The sequence below is a fragment of the Ixodes scapularis genome, unplaced genomic scaffold, assembly GCF_016920785.2.
Source record: "Ixodes scapularis isolate PalLabHiFi unplaced genomic scaffold, ASM1692078v2 PGA_scaffold9__187_contigs__length_104089568, whole genome shotgun sequence".
Lineage (NCBI taxonomy): Eukaryota > Metazoa > Arthropoda > Arachnida > Ixodida > Ixodidae > Ixodes > Ixodes scapularis.
In genome coordinates, this window is record NW_024609884.1 from 1,460,652 (window position 1) to 1,477,861 (window position 17,210).

The window sequence follows — 17,210 nt, forward strand, 5'->3', positions numbered from 1 at the left end:
CGCAACTCGACAAGCCAGAGTGGAAAGGCTGCCGCCATCTATGAGCGACGGCGGCAACCAGATACGTGGCTTGCTGCCGTCGCTCGTAAATGGCGGTAGGTGTCCAGAGTTCGGTGTCTTCCTTTTCTTTGCGGGGGACACGATCCTGGGGAAACTAGCCCTTAAAGGGGTAGGGAAACGAAATTCCAGCGTTCATTTTTTCGCTTTAATGGGTTGCATGTTGCATTATAACCTTAATAACACAAGTCTTGCGTTGAAAGACACAAGCGAACTAATTTTAAAGCTAATTAAACAATCTTTCAATGCGCACCTGGTGGATGAATGTGGAGCCTATTCGGGAGGTAATCTAGCAACGTTGGGTAACTTGCTACGTAGTCGTGACGTAGAAGATTCTTTCGGAGCAGCGCCGCTCTTTGGCATTTCAACATTTTCCTTCATAGCTTTCCTCCTCAACTCACAAATCGCGCACTGAACCAAACAGTCCAAGAAGACGGAAAGGAGGGACTCCCCTCTTTCTCGGACCCTCGTTCGTGCAACCGGAAACAGCCATTCTCCCCTTAGAACATTAGTCCGTCGCTCAAAACTCGAACAAAAGTTGCGCCCTAAGCTGACAGTGTTGTGGAAGCTACGTGCTGCTTGGGCCAGCCACACGCTCGTCACCCCACGGGTACTTCGAACGGCTCGGTTGTAACGTGATAACGCTATTGACACCACCACAACGCTGACGCCACCAAGGACAAAGCTCATAACCACGCCAGCCTTGCTACGTCACGAACGCGGGAAATCTTTTCTTTCTATTTTCGTTTGCGTCGGATATCCCATGACGCATCACGCTCTCCGTTCGCTTCTCTTCGAGCGCTTGCTCGAGTGCACCGTTTGGAACGAAATATATATCAAGTGGTTCAAAATACAAACGTGTGCGATCATCATTTACGGTTATTATCCGTCATGCTTGACTCATTTCCGAACAAAGTTTGAATATTTCAATTTTTGTTACCGTACCCCTTTAACAGCTCCGCTGTAAAAGAAATGCAACGCAGAATTCTGAGTAGGTTGCACTGCACGTTTTTTCCGAGCGAGATACTGGAGTTGACAGAGCTTCTTCCCACGAAGCCAAAAGTGGGAGGATGTGTCTTGAACTGCCATGCCCGCGTCGCTGCAGGAGGCGCCATGCTGCATCCGTACGGGGCCTACCCGTACGTGCAGCCTCCGGCCCCGGTGCTCCCGGCGACCACGATGACAACGCTGGCACCGCGGGTGTCCACCTACTATCCGCCCATCTTCTACTGGTCCTATCCAAGTCCACCGGTGTCCCCCACCACGTACTACCCCCACACGGCGGGCCCCACCATGGTAATTTTGCGCGGGCTGCCCTATAGCTCGACGGCCCAGGACATTCTAACCTTCTTCCAGGGCTTTCCAGAGGTCAGGGCTCTTTCTTTCTTTATTTCTCTTGCCTGGTTGCTGGATGAGGGTCGCCGGGTGGCTTCTCAGAGCCGTACCCCAAGGAGAACAGAGTTTGGCCAAGCAATGGCCAATGGCTGGCGATGGTCTTTTGGCCAGTGGCCAAAGATTGGTCGACCAATGGTTGACCGATGGCTGATGGCCAGTAACCATTGGCCAATGGCCAGAGAAGGACCAGTCATCGGCCAATTTCTGGCCACTGTCTGGACACTGGCCAGAGGACCATTGCCAGCCGCTGGCCAATGATTGGGCAATGGCTGATGGTCAGTGGCCAATGACCAATGGCCAGAGAAAGGCCAGTCATCTGCCAATCTCTGATCACTGTCTGGCCACTGGGCAAAGGACCATTACCGGCCATCGGCCAACGATTGGCCAACTATGTGCTGCTTGGGCTTGTGCTTCATCGTTCCCTCTCGTCCCGAATTGGTTTATGTACTGACGATTGCATTGCCCAAATGTCCTACCGTAAGCCTGCTTTCCTGCAGAGATGTAACGGTAGGACTTCCTGATCCTGGGACCTAAATAACGCAAACTCGAGCCCAAAAGGCCGCTGTTGCACTGAGCTTGGTGCTCGACGTGGCGGCCGCACCAAATACTTTACTGGGGGAAAACAGGACACTTTCCTCATTTGCATTAGACAGAACGACGGCCGCGCCATAAACCTACACCCCTGGTAAAGTGGTTTATATGGCGACGCCTCTCTCCCCCACCCGTTTCCTCTCGCTACCAGAGCACGTGACCAGGCGACGCGTCGGATTGCGGATGCGAAGACGGTACCGCTGCCGGCCGTCACGTGTGTTTCCCTCAGAGGCCCGTTGTCGACTTTTTTTTATGTATTCCGAGGGAGTGCCTTGTATTCCCCTAGTAAAGTATTTGGCCTTGCACCTTGAACTGAACACGTCATCGGAATCACATCATTCGCCAGCAGTGCTGCCAACCTTATGAATTTTTCCCTGGATCTAGGGATTTCTGTCATCGTTTAAAGGCAAAGGGAAATTCGTTCAAATCTAGGGACTGACTTTTAATGGGTTTTAGAGGCACGTTCTTTCCCTTTTTCCTTCTTGTGCCCGCCGAGTGTAGCGGGAAAAAGGCTTCCTTGTCTATTGTTGGGGCCAGAGATGATCTCCCGTGGTAACAACAGCGATTTCGGGGGCCCACACAAGGCCAAAGTAACAAATTTCAATTATGTAAGAAGAATGCAATGAAGCAAATTTAACCTTTCAACGGCCACCCAACTACAGGATACTATTCTTAAGCTACTCCATAACGATAATCTATATATTGACGCAAATTAGCATTATCTGAAAAGCTAGGGCTATCTAGGGAACTTTCTCATAAAATTCGGGGAAGAAACGACCGTGGAGGTTGGCAGCACTGTTTCATAGTCCGAAGTTACGGTGAAACGTTGCACACTACACAAAGATTCCTGAAACCAGTTGTAGCCACGGTAGAGTCGGCCAGCGTCAAGTTGCAACTAGAGAAGCCACCTGGTGAACCCTTGGCTGTATGGATGTTCGTGCATTGGTTAACGCATTTGGCTGGTGTTGGTTAGCGACCACCTGTTTCGTTTCTGTTTTTCCTTACTAATCATGGCTGCCCTAACACTGTGGGTTTTTGCTTCTGGCGGGCTGGCTATAGCCTGGCGTCGTTGACCCCACCCTGTTGGAATGGGGGAGGGCACCAGGTTTTCACAGTTTCTAGCCAATTAATAAAAGAATTACTGGTGTTTAAAGAAAGATCATGTTCGCCCAACTACGCTGAGTATATTTTCCGCGTGTGTCTCAAAAGCGCCAAGTAACTACGGGTGTCGCGAACCGGTCGAGGTTCGAGTTCGACCAGGTTCGACTTTTTTGAATTTCTTGTGAGACAAAGGTTCGACTCAGGTTCGACTGCTATGCGCATGCGCGACAGACTGGCCAGTTGGCTTCGGATTGGATAGTGATGGCTAAGGGAGGAGTTAAGGGCAGCACTGATTGGTTATTTCAGTTAATACAGTACAAAAAAAAAATAAGTTAATAACTTCTTCAGTGATCAGAACTAGTTTCTTTTAATTGCAACTGTTCATAAAATTAGAAGTACCCTTTGCATAAAAAAAAAATTCTCCAAACCTAGACATGCTTATATAAAGGTCTGGCCACACTGTCCGCAAAGTCGAACCGGTCGAATTTAGTTTAAAAGTTCGAAGGTTCGTCGAGCCGGTTCAAACTAGCCGAACCCCGAAAGTTCGACCTAAAAATCTGGTTCGACAAATGTTCGCGATACCCCTACAAGTAACTGGTCAACATCTGAATCCTTGCTTCGATGGCGCTCACTTTGCCATAAGGGGTTTTCCAGCGAAAATCAAAGTGTTATGACTGAAATAATAATAATAAAAAAATATATCCCGTTTGTGCAACTCACAAACCTTGGTGCCCTCCCGCATTCAGCGGGAACATGTTGCATAATAAGCATGGACTTGCGGCTGCTTAATCCTGCTGGGAAGGCCAAGCATCTTTTGAATGACGCATAAAAGTGCTGACTAAGTCTTCCTCTTTTGTTGATACAAAAGCAAATCAGAGAATAGGCGGTTGCAGCTCGTGTTGGAAACCAGAGAGGAGACAAAGCGTCACATACAAGCTTAATTGAGCCGCTGTCATATTTTAAGGCGAAAAAGCCTTACTTGTCCCAGATCGCGAAAAAGCGGCGTCGTTGTGCCTGAAAGATGGCAATAAAAATACGTCATCAAGCACGCGCAGCTCAATCGTATGCTCGAGGACGACGTCGTCCTCTAGGCCTCGTTCTCGACGTCGTCCTCGACGTCGCCCTAAAGGTCGTCCTAGACACCGTTCTTAGCGTCCATCTCTAGGACGTCGTCCTCGACGTCGACCTATATGTCGTCCTAAACTTTGATAAGTGTAGAAACATTAGTCGAAAACATTTCTCCCGCGGGACTATAATGTCGCCTTCCTACAAGTAAGCAGTCTTAAAGGGACACTGACACCCCCCAAAAATTTTTTTTATTTTTTGCCAGATGATTTTTTATGGTGTCAGAAGACTATACCCAATCAATATTTTGACACAGCGTCACGTATATTATTAATAAAGTAAAAAAAACAAAAAACAAAAAAAACGAAACTGCTCGAATCCGAAATTGGACTGGGGAGGAAGAAGAAATATAGAGGAGGAGAGAGGTGGCGAAAGTCACCGTGGCTGTGTTACTTTTTTTCCCCAAACAGCGCATTTGCAGCTTTTTTAGAAGCCATAAGAAATTGGTATCATAGTTCTTTTCTATTTTTAATAATGTGTGCCTGCCTTCGTGACCTAGACGGCTTTGATTAATTTTTGGTGGTTTTGTCTAAACCATAGAAAGCGGCACGTGGCCACGGAGAAGAGAGTGAGCGCGACTCAAACCGGCCAATTTCTTGATCAACGGTTTTCGGTCGAAAAAAAAAAAAAAATTCCTAGCTGCAAATTTTTTTTTTTTTTTTTTTTTTTTGGTGGGGGGGGGGGGGGGGGGGGGGGCTAGTTTGGCTTTCATATCTTTCATAAGAAAAAAACTTTGGCGAGCATAAATACCTGTCAGTGTCCCTTGGAACCAGTTGAAGACTTAGCGGACATTAAAATGACCATAACGATGATCAGTCGGCTGAGCTAGAGTCACTGTTTAGGTCTCGAGAGCACCGACATTCCCATGCTCCTCGCCGTGGCCCTCAAATGTATCCATATCCGTGCCGTCATTTTGGAAACCTTGCGTAGTACACTCTATGATGTTGTCGACAGGTCTTTCAGGTAAGTGTGTGGCGCTGTAGAGAACCACCCGAAGTCACTTACGATATTATTACGTGAGTGCATTCTAGCTGCACTCCTATAATAATTACATCGCCATGCGTACCGTACAATGAAAGACAGATAGAAGTTGATAACTACAACTGTTTTGTTGTTGAGTGTTTTCATGTCAGTTTATACAATGATACACTCTAGAATCAAAAAGGGTGTCGCCTTACACCCTTTTGTACCATATAATGCACCCCAAAACTTCAGTTCGATGTATACAGCTCACTAAAGCTAAACAGACGGCCCCAAGTTTTACGAGGGGCTTGAGAACGGTACAATATAACTTATTAAATAGCTAAAATACCTATCAAAGACCCCAGAAGGAAAACACTGAGGTTTTGCAGTGGGGCCAAGAAAAGTCCAATTATTTCCTTTGTTGTCAGTAACACGTGCATTAGCTATTTTAATAAGTTGTACCACACGGCTATCAATCCTCTCGTGAAGTACCGTCAGATCGACTATAGTGCGCTGTACATCGAACTGAAGTTATGGGGTGTCTTATATGGGACAAAGGGTGTAAGATACACCCTTTTTTAGAGTGCAGTCCGACTCATATCCTGTATACTTCTGTAAAATATATACTCTACGAAAGGCGTGTCCTTCGGAGAAGCACTCGGCGACGCACACCAACTCATGTTTACAAAGAAACCGAAGCGCCCCTAGCGGCACGCCACCGGCGCCGCGCATGCGTGATGGGGTGTGGGCAAGTATATGGCGCCGCGTACCGCTTCAACAAACCATTGGACTGTAATAATGTCGGCGTCGGTGTGAGTCTCCGTGCTCGTTTATAGCAAAGCTGTATATGAGTCGTAGATAATTTTCAGCGATTGAAGCAAAGAGTGCATATATCACGCATACAAAATACAGCACAGCATTCGTTTTAATAGAGAACAAGCACAAAACAAGCATCCGAACCAGATGATTGATGATAAGGCGCTCCTGATAACAATGCGAAGCGCATAGCGCTCGCCCCATACGTTTCCTAACAATAGTGGGTTTTGTATTATTGCGTATACGAGAAAACGCAAGCGCTGTGCGTTTGCGTTAGCGTTGCGTTCTCCACGATGTGCGCCAGCGGGAAGTCGCCAGGCGCCCATCCAAGGTCGCAGTTTGGGCTCCGCACACGCGCAGCGTAGAGAACGGAACGCTAACGCAAACGCACAGGGCTTGCGTTCGCTCGTATACGCAATACTAAAACTCACTGATGTCTTCTACCCCGTGTCCCAAATAGCGGCTAGGCTCTTTAAATCGACCTCAAAAATCGGTTTCTTAACCTATCGCGTTCCGATTTTGTACATCGTTGCCCGCAGGTGGTGCATTTTTTTCTATAAAATTTGCAAAGATCGAACTTGCCTGAGTTAAAAGCAAAAAAAGAAAAAGGCTCAACTCCTATGGAAACGCAGCGAAGCCATCGGATTTCAAACCATAGGGCGCCCTCTGGTTGAAAGACTGGTGGCTTCGCTGCGTTTCCATAGGAGTTAAGCCATTGTCTTTTCTTTTTCTTTTTTACTTTTTTCCTCGGGTAAGTTCGCTCTTTGCGAATTGTATAGAAAAATTGCACCACCTTTGGGCAACCCTGTACACAATCGAAACGCGATAGGTCAAGAAACCGATTTTTGCTGTCGATTTAAAGAGCCTGACCACTATTAGGGACACGCAGTACTTTTCTGGCTTGAGCGAAATTTACAAAGACGCGATACACCGCAACAGTTCGTGCAACGCATGTGACGCGCGGCGATTCGTTCCGCGTAAACACCGCAGAAAGAACGCGAAACCATGATTCACATGCTGAGATTCTTCTCGTTAATTGCAGTCCCAACGTCACTCGGGCTGCAAAAGCGTGGACGGGAACCCGCGATGCTCGACGTCAATACTAGAAATCGCAAGCAGAATCGAACCAATGGAATTAGGCATAACAATTTGGTGCTGGCCACTGGTTACAATGATCAGCATCTGCTTGTGTCTACTAGTTACAACGATCCTCCTTGCCCCAAGCAACCGTCAAACGTAAAAATCTTTTGAGGCCTGCGTTTACTCTTTATCGCAACGTTTGGTCTTCTGGCCTATGTCGTTGGAATGAGCAGACGATAAAGTTTGAAAAACCAGACGACAGTTTTAACGATCACACGGCCGATTGAACGTTAAAGGACACATGCAAAGGAAAAAAAAATTAAATAGGCTATATGAAAAAAGAATAATATAAAACGAATTTACAACGAAGAAAAAAAAAATTAGACCTATATTTACGGCGCGAAACGAATTTGTATTTGGCGCCGCGGGAGCCGCCAATGGTCACGTGGTAGGCCTGTGCGCCGCCGCGCTGCGTCGCCGCCGCCGCACGCTGAGCGTAGTGCGACGCCGCTTCAACGCGTTTCTCCACACCGCCGTCGCCGCACAAGTTCGTCTGCTTCGGGGCGCCGTCGCCGTCATCTGACCGTTGCACAGGTCTATCACGTCTGTTTGCGCTTTTTCAGGAGTTTCCTTTGGGCTCTAAAAGCTATTTATTAATCTTAGTGTTTGGTTATAATTCAAACAAGGATGAATAAGTTACTCTTAGAGGCCATAGGAAGCTTCCGAAAGAGCGCAAGCACCACGTGACAAATATGGACTAGTCACGTGACAAATAGAGACCACTTTTCCGCGGCACCCGCGGGCGCCAACTACAAATTCGTATCGCGCCGTAAATATAGCTCTATTTTTTTTTTTTTTTTTTTGTAAACTCGTTTTATAACTTCCTTTTCCCAACCAGGATGTTATTTTTTTTTTCCCCCTTTGCATGGCGCACTGAACGTGGCCCGCAGGTGGTCCGGACAGCTTGACGGTTTTCCCGCATTTATGTTCGAAGAAAACAAATACATCCGACGACCACAAGTATCCGTGAATTCGACCCAAAAAGTTTTCCCGCGCTAGCAAACGTGGTCCGACGATGTTTAGTTTTCACTTTCCACGGCACCTAGCCACGTTCTCGGACGAGCCGAGTGGGCAGAAAACACATAGAAACTGACCTTCACCACACATTTCTCGTCTGTTTTCGGTACAGCCCAACGTTACTAGAACCACTCAGTTGGGAAACTGTCATAGAGCCTGCTCTGAAAAACTGCGCCGATCCTTATCCCAGTACCGAGTTAATGGCAATCGCAACGCCGCCATTTCTCCCGCAGCGGCCACTCCGCGAACTGCACGGCTGCACTCACTGGTTCCGTAGAGTTACGGAAGGGCCGGTGGCGCCATCTCGCAGGGCCATTTTGCAGTAGCCATATAAAGCAATTTTCATGTATCAACTCACCGCTAAAGGGTGGCGCTGTTATCGTATTTAGCTCGGTCTCGGTGGACGCCAACGGCCCAGGTTTTTAGAGCGAGTTTCCAAACTAAGTGTTTCAGTAACGTTGGTTGGTGTCAACGTTACCAGAACCCTCAGTTGGGAAACTCACCGCCGAAACCTGGGCCGCTGGCGTCCACCGAGTCCGAGCTAAATACGACAACAGCGCCACTCTTTACCATTTGCCTTTACTGTGGTCACCTTGAGCTTTTAGAAAGCATGTTTTTGCGTAAACACCAACGAAAAAAAACTCTTTTTCCAGAAACTTTTATTGGAGTTTCGTACAAAATGAAGGACGCGTATAGTTTTCTAAAATCTTTAGTTTGCAAGGTTTTGCGGTACAATTAATATTGTTTTTATACAACCATGCCTCAGCGGTGATTTCAGGCAGCGCGTCCCGACCGAGACGCACCCTAACCTCGGTGATAATCCGCGCCGCGCCCGCTTGGGAGACGGGGTAGGCACCCGTGAAGCCCCTTCCACAGTATCTGTTTCGGCGCCAAAATGGCCGATTAAAGACAAAATAGAAGTCACGTGCAGTTCCTCGAGTGGCCGCTGCGGGAGAAATGGTGGCGTTGGGATCGCCATTAGCTCGGTTCTCGAGTACGAATCGGTGCCACGTTTTCAGAGCAGTCTCTATGGCAGTTTCCCATCTGAGTGGTTCTAGTAACGTTGACACCAACACAGTGTTTAGAAACAGGCCCGCTTTGCCCCCAGCGGGTGTGAAATAGAGCAGCACCGTTGTGCAGACTTTGTCGGTTCTACACAATATTTCTTCGGAGCCAACATATCATGCGGCTAAGCCCCTACTCTCTGACGGGGAAACACCGACTCAGCGCAACCCAAGGCGGCCATTCTTTAGCCGTTCCCCTTGATTCGAATTATGTGCAGCGTGTGCAGTGTTGGTTAAGTCAGGCGGTGCTCTGTCGAGCCCCTGCCGCAGCTCCGATTTTGGTCAAAGTGAAAGCGTTCTAGGCTGCTCATTGAACGTCACTGGCGCCACAGCTTGCGTAGAATCAAGCAGTGAGAGCCCCTGTTCGCCACTTGACAATCAAACAATATGTTTTTTTTTTTTTTTTTTTTTTTTTGCTTAGGACGTTTTATTAACATACAAATAGCGAGGGAGGTCTCGCAACCTTCGATCTGCTTTCCCCTTCATCCACCGGTCGATATCAGCTTGTGCACGGCAGCAGAACAACTTGAGACTTGCACATCCAAGTGTGGGTTGTCAATGGCTTCCGACGTGAAATAGCAGACGATCGCCATTGCAGCCCGCTTTCACTTCCCCGTTGTGCTCGGATCTTTTCAGACGCGATGAACACACCAGTCGGAGAAGACGCCTTACAGGCCCCAGACTTGGAAAGTAATCCGTTGCTTTTACAAGCAATTTTGTAATTGCCACGTTACTTTTTTTTAATGTAATCTGTTATGTAATTTCGTTACAAAATATTGGTAAAGGATTACTTTATTTACTCGTTACTTTTTTTAAATATGATCATTATACAGTAACTGGGCAATACGAGCAGAACATTCAGCAGCATAAAGAGAGCAAGTTCAACAGAATAGAAAACATCAGGAAGGGGAGAATAGCCGAAAAGAAAACACGATTTTTTGTATGACTGAAAAGAAAACACTATTTTTTGTACAGACATCAGACGCGGGTCCGCACCCCCTCAATACGCGGGTTCACAACTCGCGTAACAGACGATGTAGCCTCGCGCGAGGGAGTCGAATTCTCCTTGTCTTTGATGTACGCTACTTTATCCTAGCGCGCTCTTGAGACACGGCTGAAAAGCGCCCTGCTCGATGCTAAGAGCATCGTCTTCGAGGGTACGGACGATACTTCTTTTGGTTTACTTGTCTGGTCGTGGTAGTCGAGTCCAATCCTCACTTAAGACTCAACTGTCAACATAAAGAGGGGGGGGGGGGGGGGGGGGGGGGTTAGGCCATCTAAGGAGTGCTAACAGAGAGAGAGAAAGCGCAAAAGTGGTGTGATCCTCTATTGTTTTGTGAGACCGACGGCCACCGCTTCTCTCACTCTCTATGCCCTCCCCTCGCCACGGCCTCCACGAATATTGGTATGAAAGTGAGAACCGATGAAACGCTCGATAACCCGTAGCCGCCACTTTTTCTCTGACTGGTCGAGTTTTCGGTCATGGAGTGTCCGTCGTCTCCATGGCCATCTCTTAATGAGATATTCAAAATTCAGGGCATTAAGGAGAACGGAAACCTAGAGTTTCAATGCATACTTCGCTTGCCAAAAACACACACATTGTCATTAGCAAGAACAACAAACTCTAATCTACGGAAACACATCCAGATAAGCTGGGACACCTGCATTCTGTATTGACTCTACATTGTAACGTTAGAACCAAGTTTTTCTTTTCTTGAGATTAACAGGCGAAACACTCTAGTCAAAAGGGAGCTTTCGTAGATCGCTTCTTTAGCTCCGAATCTCGTAGCGGAGGTAGACGCTGCTACTGCGCATGCGCACCGCTAGCTGCACAATTCCAGGGATCATTTCCTGAGGCCGTAAGCTAGCGGGATGGCGGGTGTGGTTACAGCTTTCGGTGCCTTTTCAACAGGTGAACGGAGTGCACCTGCACTTTTTCTCTTAAATACAATATTTGATTTTTACATGGATTACCATAATAGGGGCGTATGAGAAATGAAAACTAGCGTTGCGGAACATTTTCTGAAAAATATCTAAATTGTTTCTATTGTTTTCTGGATAAGTGGACGGAAAAAGTTACGTGCAAGTAATTTGTAACGTAACGAGTAAAGTAATCTGTTACTTCTCAGCGAAACTAATTTGTAACGGTAACCCATTACATGTGAGGCTCGGTAATTTATAATTGCAATCCATAACATTTTTCAAGTAACGAGCACAAATCTGACAGGCACCATATAGTGGCGTTCGCTTCGTAGCAGAAGATCAACTTTTTTTTTTCTGTCTGTTAGCAAACGACGTAAGCTGGGTTTGCTTGTTTTATTTCCGTCTGCGAATGGCGTTTCGTAGCAGACGAACCGCATTTTTTTTCTCTCGCGTTAGCAGACGACCCGTCTACAAAGGTTACCTTCGCTCCCTTGCGAGGGGCAAATTAGATCTGGCTGTCGCCGTAACCGAAATCGGGCCCCAGGGGTGCGTGCTGTCTCTTGGGTGGGCAGGGAGCCGGTGCCCCCGCGACAGCGCCACTGATCGGACGCCCCTTTTCCCCTCAGCTGACGACGGACTGCATCCAGATTCAGCGCAATACGGACGGCCGCCCCAACGGCGAGGCCGTGGTCACCTTCCCGACTCGGGCCGAAGCCGAGCGGGCCATCCAGGAGAAGAACCGCCAGAACATCGGGAACCGCTACATCGAGCTGTTCATGGCTTGAAGCGGGCGGCCTCGCCAAGGTGGCGCCATGGCCGCGGGGACCAGGACCCGTGCTGGCCCCCCGTGACATGATGCGTCCCCGCATGATCAGCGCTGAACTGCCACGCCTCGCGCACTGTCCTCCATGGCGGACAAAGAGTTTTGTGTTCGGACCCGGTTCGGCTCTTTACAGTCCTCTTAGTATTGCTGTGAGCTGTGTATTTTGTTTTTGTCTTTCAACTCCTGGCTTGCTAGCTTTAGCCGGGCCTTTTTTCCTTTGTCTCATGTTGCTTTTAAAACGGCTCGTTTCTACATATTTGTGCCGTACAAAATCTGCGTTTTCCAAGTAGGCTCGAGACCATGGCTGTCGCCAGGAACGCGAAAAAGCGGACCCTCGAGTTTCGTGCATAGCGTACGTCCGATATTCCTTGTATCTGCTAGCTCCAGTTGAAGCAGCAAAATCACACTGGTCTTCCATTAGCGCCAAATTGCACCTTCTTTTGTTTCTTTGCAACGGCCATTTCTTTTGCGGAGCGCAGGAGCGTCGTCTCTGCTCTCCAATCCCGAGTGTCCTCGATGTGTGTGTGCCTTGTTGTGCATTTTGTGCGTGTGTGGCCACTCTCGGCATTTCAACTCGATACTTGGCGCCCTCACGAAGCGTGCCTTACTTGCGCAAGTTCCCGCCAAATCCGCCTCGGTCGTCTTTCAAGGATGTGGTGGCGGCACGGCAGGACAACACCACCAAGACAGAAGGCCTCCGCACGGTCTTTTCTCCCTCTATGAAGCGTCATCAGGGTCGGATGGCGCCAACATATGGCCCGACCTTCGACGCGCTCATTGCCCCAGTCGAACAGTGACACAGCACTCGTGGCCAATCTCACGCCTCGACCGATCTGGGATGACGCGTGCGGAGGCCTTCTGTCTAGATGGTGTTGGGCAGGAGCCCCACCGACCCGACCACGTGATCAGACAGAGGTGGTTCCAGGCGTGCACTCGCGCACTCTCCGGTCTCGGCGTGTGTTGCCCGTCGCCTTACATGCGGCCTTCTCCTTTGTTTTCGTACCCGACAAAATGGCCGCGGACACAGTGCAACAGGTGAAACGAGATAAAGCGCCGCAGACGACGTTTGCTCTGACGAAGCGGCGCCAGTTATTTATTGACCCAACAGTGCAATTGTGTTGTTGTCTGCCTCCGGCCCGCTGTTCTTCGTCACGGGTGTTGCACGAAGCTGCTTGCTATAAGCGCCCAAGAGCTACGTGTGCCCCCCTCGCGTGCCGGCGGTCCTTTTGTCGTCCGGCCCCGTCATCGCTGACGAAGCGCTCAAAGCGTGTTGGCCGACGCTTCTTTGGATTAATGTACGCACCTATAGGGGGTGCTGTCTTGACCCATGTATATATTGACATTCTCGCCTTCTTCACACAAGTTCACTTCTTTTTCTCCCGAGTGTTGCTAGTGTGTGTACATATAGCAATGTGCAAGCAGGCAATACCAACAAATACCATTTGTTTTTGTTTTGTTTTCACGCCAGGTTTGCATTCGTCGACGTCCTCTATGCCTTTCAGAAACAGCGTGTCGTACGTGTCATCCCTATGTCTGTATGTGTGCAACCGTAAAAAAAAAAAAAGAAAGCAATGAAAAAAAAAATCGCAACACGAGAAAAACTTTTTTTCTGCTCTTCGTAAATAAAATTGTGACGAGAGAATGCCGTGTCAAATAAACTGATTTCTTGGAAAGCGTGCTGCCCCACATGTGCATGGTCGAGGTCGGGGGTGTCAGAACTTGGGGGGGGGGGGGGGGCACCCTCAGATACACCTTAAAAACAAAGGGTGTCACCTTACACCGTTTTTGTCCCATATAATGCACCCCAAAACTTTAGTTCGACGTACAGCGCGCTCTAGTTGAACAGACTGCCCCCAATTTTACGAGGGGCTTGATAACGGTGCGATATAACTTATGAAATAGCTAAAGTATGTACCAAAAACCACAGAAACAAAACACTGATGTTTTGCAGTAGGGCCAAGAAAACACCGGTTATTATTTTTTTTTGTAGTCAGTAACACGTACATTATCTATTTTAATCAATTGTACCACACGGCTATCAAGCCTCTGGTGAAAGTTAGTACCGTCAGATCGACGTCAGTGCGCTGTACGTCGAAAGAAATTTTTTGGGGTGTCTTATATGGGACAAAGGGTGTAATATTAGACTTTGTTTTTTCTGAGAGTGCAACGTCCGCACTCCAGCCAGAGCGCATTACACGAGCGGTGATCCAGCAGCTCTAGGAAATTGGCCTTTTCAGTGTAAACACGACACGGGGCGGCAAATGCTTCGAAAGTTTCGAAAATAGTATGGCCCCGAGAATAGATAAAGGGGTATTCCACGTGCAGTGCTGCCAACCTTAGGGATTTTCCCCGGGATCTAGGGATTTTCGTGACGGTCTAGGGGCAAGGGGAGTTTTGTTCAAATCTTGGGATTGTTCTTTCGTGGGTTTCAGAGGGCTTTAGAGACACGTTCCTTCCCTTTTTCCTCCTCGTCCCGGCCGAGTGCAGCGGGAAAAAGGCTTCTTTGTATATTGCCGGGGCCAATGATAACAACAGGGAGTTTTTTTGTTTTTTGTTGTTTTGTTGTTTTTTTTTTTTTGGGGGGGGGGGGGGGGGGAGGGCGCACAGGGCCAGAGTAAAAAAGTTGAATTACGTAAAAAAGGTTTTCACGAAGCTAATCTAACCTTTAAATCGCCACCCAACTACAGGAATCTCTACTCCAGAACGATAATCTCAATATTCACGCAAATTAACAAATTTTCTGAAAATCAGGGGGAAATCTAGGGAATTTTGCGATAAACTTTGGGGAAGAAACAACTGCGGAGGTTGGCAACACTGTCCAAGTGGTACTACTAGCATTCCAAGTGGTACCATTCTGTTTGCAAGTGGTACTACTACATGGCCTGCAAGTGGTACCCGTTGGACTGCAAAATGTACTTTTCGGTGCTGCAAGTGGGTACCACATGAGCTGCAAGTTGTAGCGTTTCGGGCTGGAAATGGATTTCATTCCACGTTGCTGGTCGCTTTTGTTTCGCAAGAAACGTGCCGGGCTACGCATACGCTTTGATCAAGTCGGTTTTGCGTGCATCGAATAAGGCCCCCTTCCCTCCCTTTATCACAGCCTGTACAGACCCCCCGCAACTTACGGGAAACTTTAAGCCCGTTTTGAACATTCTCCGAAAGTTCCCTAGACATCCCTATATTTTCAGAAAATCTGTTAATTTGCGTCAATATTGAGATTATCGTCATGGACTAGCTTAAGAATAGATTCCTCTAGTTGGGTGGCCATTTAAAGGTTAATTTTGCTTCATTAAAACCTTTTTACGTAATTAAACTTCCTTACTTTGGCCTTGTGCGGCCCCTCAAAATCACTGTTGCTATCACTGGAGATTATCTTTGGCCCCGACAATATAAAAGGACGGCCGCCCCCCCCCTCCAAACAATCGACACCTTCACCCCCCCCCCCCCCCCCCCTCCCCCCTGCCCCCTTCTCGAAGGCCGATTTGACATGGGCGGATCCCCCGAAATAAAACCAACTACCGGCCTGCCAGGTGGTAGGAGGCTCGGTACTCAAAGACGAGGGTTCGAAATAGGGTAGGTCGCACCCTAGCAGGCACACTTGTACTCTGAACTTGGAGAACCACTCCGTCCCTTCAACCGAGACTGAAGTCCGCGGCGGCGGTTTCAAAGCACGCCTCGGCGCAGCGGCGCACATCTAGGGGCCGTCGGCGCAGTGTGGTTCTGCGGTGGTTAAAACAAAAGGCGCAACCCGAGTCCTGTTTATCTTGCTTTAGATTCTCCTCCCCCCCCCCCCCAAAAAAAAAACAAAAAAAAACAAAAAAAAAAAACGGAATTTTGGATTTGCCCCTGGGTCAACCGGTAGCCCAGCACAATCTGTGAACGTTCCAGCTCTTCGCCATGACACGGAGTTGCAGAAAGCAGTGTAGAATACAACTACACGGACCATCGAATCAAATGCACTGTTATCGTAAATATTGGCTTGTGATTGCGCCTTTGTAGATCATCTTATTCGTTTTGCTGGAGAGACGCAACCGACGAGCATAACAAAATCGTTTGCGTATTCCGCATACCTCGCAAAAGCACTTACCCAGTCACCTTGCGAAAAGCGCGAAACACGGAGTCCGCACCGCCCTGACTTACCAGTCTTTTACCTGCTTTAGAGCAGTTTGTACCTGCTAGTAGGTATGTACACCGGCGCGGCGCAGTTTGTCCTCGATGTTGCACCGACATCGCGCTGCACGACCGAGGAGCGCTGTGCACTGTGCTGGGGTGCTATGTTGCGCTTTTTGCACTCCCAGGGGGGCTATGTTGCGCTTTTTCAACTCCCAGGAGACTAGGGAGAGGGAAGTGACGTCAACGACACAGCAAACGCAGATTGGGTGTTGGTTTCGTTTTCTTCTGTCAACATCCAATCTGCATTTGCTGTGTCGTTGACGTCACTTCCCTCTTCCAAGTCTCCTGGGAGTGCAAAAAGCGCAACATAGCACCCCTGGAGACTTGGAAGAGGGAAGTGACGTCAACGACACAGCAAATGCAGATTGGATGTTGACAGAAGAAAACGAAATCAACACCCAATCTGCGCTTGCTGTGTCGTTGACGTCACTTCCCTCTCCCTAGTCTCCTGGGAGTGCAAAAAGCGCAACATAGCCCCCCTGGTTTCAGGGCGATTCCGGTGCGAGTTGATCGAAGATGCTATCAGCAATTCGTGTCGTCTTAATTACAAAAGCGCAAAGGACAAGGACAGGACAAAGAATGAACAGGACAAGCGCTTACTAACAACTGATTGTTTAATGCATAATAAGAGAAAGACGAAAATGAGAGGAGATTTAATAAATTAAGATTCCAATTGTTTTCCAACTTAAAATGATTAAAAATTATTTGAGAAAAATTAGGACTGAAAGGAGACACGTGCATTAGCACACCATCAATTTCACTGTCTGAGAAAGAGATGGGGTACCTCAACCTTTTTTCTTAATCTGGATGCTTTTCTTTAATTTTAATTTCTATCAGTCCTAATTTTTCTCAAATAATTTTTAATCATTTTAAGTTGGAAAACAATTGGAATCTTAATTTATTAAATCTCCTCTCATTTTCGTCTTTCTCTTATTATGCATTAAACAATCAGTTGTTAGTAAGCGCTTGTCCTGTTCATTCTTTGTCCTGTCCTTGTCCTTTGCGCTTTTGTAATTAAGATG

At 47.9% G+C, this 17,210-nt stretch overlaps 1 protein-coding gene across 3 annotated transcripts in view; it reads left to right on the forward strand.

Moving 5' to 3' along the window:
- Positions 1 to 13,688, forward strand: part of LOC8034244 (epithelial splicing regulatory protein 2) — a 138,846-nt gene extending 125,158 nt beyond the window's left edge. For 2 of the 3 annotated variants that reach the window (XM_029972093.3, XM_029972090.4), the window contains exons 12-13: positions 1,163 to 1,425; positions 11,819 to 13,688. In XM_029972093.3, the coding sequence (XP_029827953.1) occupies positions 1,163 to 1,425; positions 11,819 to 11,977 (422 nt within the window). In that variant the 3' untranslated portion in view covers positions 11,978 to 13,688. The remainder of the gene's footprint in view (positions 1 to 1,162; positions 1,426 to 11,818) is intronic. The other variant, XM_029972100.3, reaches the window with a different exon arrangement.
- Positions 13,689 to 17,210: the final 3,522 nt, after the last annotated feature.